Here is a 1,295-nt window from a genome sequence, read left to right as displayed (position 1 = left end):
TTCCTGTCGCAGACGAGCATCAACGAACGACCGCACGTTTTCAGCGCCTCGCCGACGGAATTCTCAAAGCGAGCGGCTTCGACGTCGTCGTCGTTCCCTTGACCCTTTTCCTCCACGTACCTGCGGCGGTCCTCGAAATTATCTCTCCTCCTCGACAGTAGCAACGCCGATCTTTCGCGATCGACGTTTCGGAAGTCGTCGAGGGACACTCGAAAATCTCGTTCGACGAGATTCTTCACCAGGGGCGAACCGAACGCCGTCCGAACGTTCGAACTCTTCGTCTTGCCCATCATGTCCGGACGAGCCTCGTCGCACCTCGCGTCGTTTGTCAAAGCTCCGTGATAGTCGTCCTTCCACGCCGTCCTCACCCCTTTGTCGACCGTCTCCTCCGCTGTGACCTTTCGACGCGTGACGTCGGCCACGCCCGCCCACGTGACAGGCACCTTCCTGCAGAAGGCGGGGGTCAGAGCTCGAGTTTTCTCGTCCAGCACCATCAACCGCCAACCGTACAGAAACGGCTCGGACGTGTTCACGTTCAGCTTCACGGCGACCTTGTCGAATCTCCAAAGACTGCGAGAGGCGTTCGTCTCGACGAGGAACTGGGCCCTCGAAAGTTGGCAGCCGGGATGCACTTCTATCTTCACGCCGTAGTCGTCCGCTTTCTTCGAAGGACACACGTCCCTCGCGACGTCGTCCACGACGTCGAAGCAGCGTTCGTTGATCTCGAAGACCATGCGACGCCGATGCACGTTTCCCTCGAATGCTTTGGCGGTCATCCTGTCTGCGATACTCCGCACTCGTCTCGACGTTATGTTAATGTCGAGAATAAAAAAAAGAAGTTTCGTATACAAGTTGGAAAATTGTGGTACGTAAAAAATGTTTATTTTTAACGTATGTAATAAAAGAAAGATTTACAAGTATATATTTTTTTAGACGATTTTTATTTATTTGCAAACACCTATGCACGCCCCATCGATTCTCCGGCTCCGAGCGGTGTCTGAATCTGCATCTCCCTGGCTTCCTGGACCAGAGCGCAGACGCAGCAACACACGGCAAAGAGATCGCCTATTCCACTCCCTTCGATCCCTTTGTTTTCCCTGACGTTCTGCCGAGTGATCATACGAGCGAAAATGTTCACCAGCGGTACCATGAGAGCGAGACCGCAGGGAAGGCAGTCGTCTCCTAGTGATTCCGCGAGTTTCCCTTGCGTGTAACACGGCAGGAAGTATGTGAACACGCACAAGCCGAAGTTTCCGAAGCAACCGCATATTCCGTTTTCGAAATCGGCCATCCTT

At 53.7% G+C, this 1,295-nt stretch overlaps 1 protein-coding gene across 1 annotated transcript; it reads right to left on the bottom strand.

The window, feature by feature from the left end:
* Positions 1–958: 958 nt before the first annotated feature.
* On the bottom strand, positions 959–1,291 carry LOC117100165 (protein PLANT CADMIUM RESISTANCE 3-like). The gene has a single exon (XM_033239739.1). The coding sequence runs from the start codon at positions 1,289–1,291 to the stop codon at positions 959–961; it is 333 nt and encodes a 110-aa protein (XP_033095630.1).
* Between the last annotated feature and the right edge of the window lie 4 nt (positions 1,292–1,295).

This window comes from Anneissia japonica, unplaced genomic scaffold (genome assembly GCF_011630105.1).
Source record: "Anneissia japonica isolate Jap-2015-1 unplaced genomic scaffold, ASM1163010v1 scaffold13710_len1685_cov182, whole genome shotgun sequence".
NCBI classification, from domain to species: domain Eukaryota; kingdom Metazoa; phylum Echinodermata; class Crinoidea; order Comatulida; family Comatulidae; genus Anneissia; species Anneissia japonica.
This window is presented reverse-complemented; position numbering and strand designations above follow the sequence as displayed.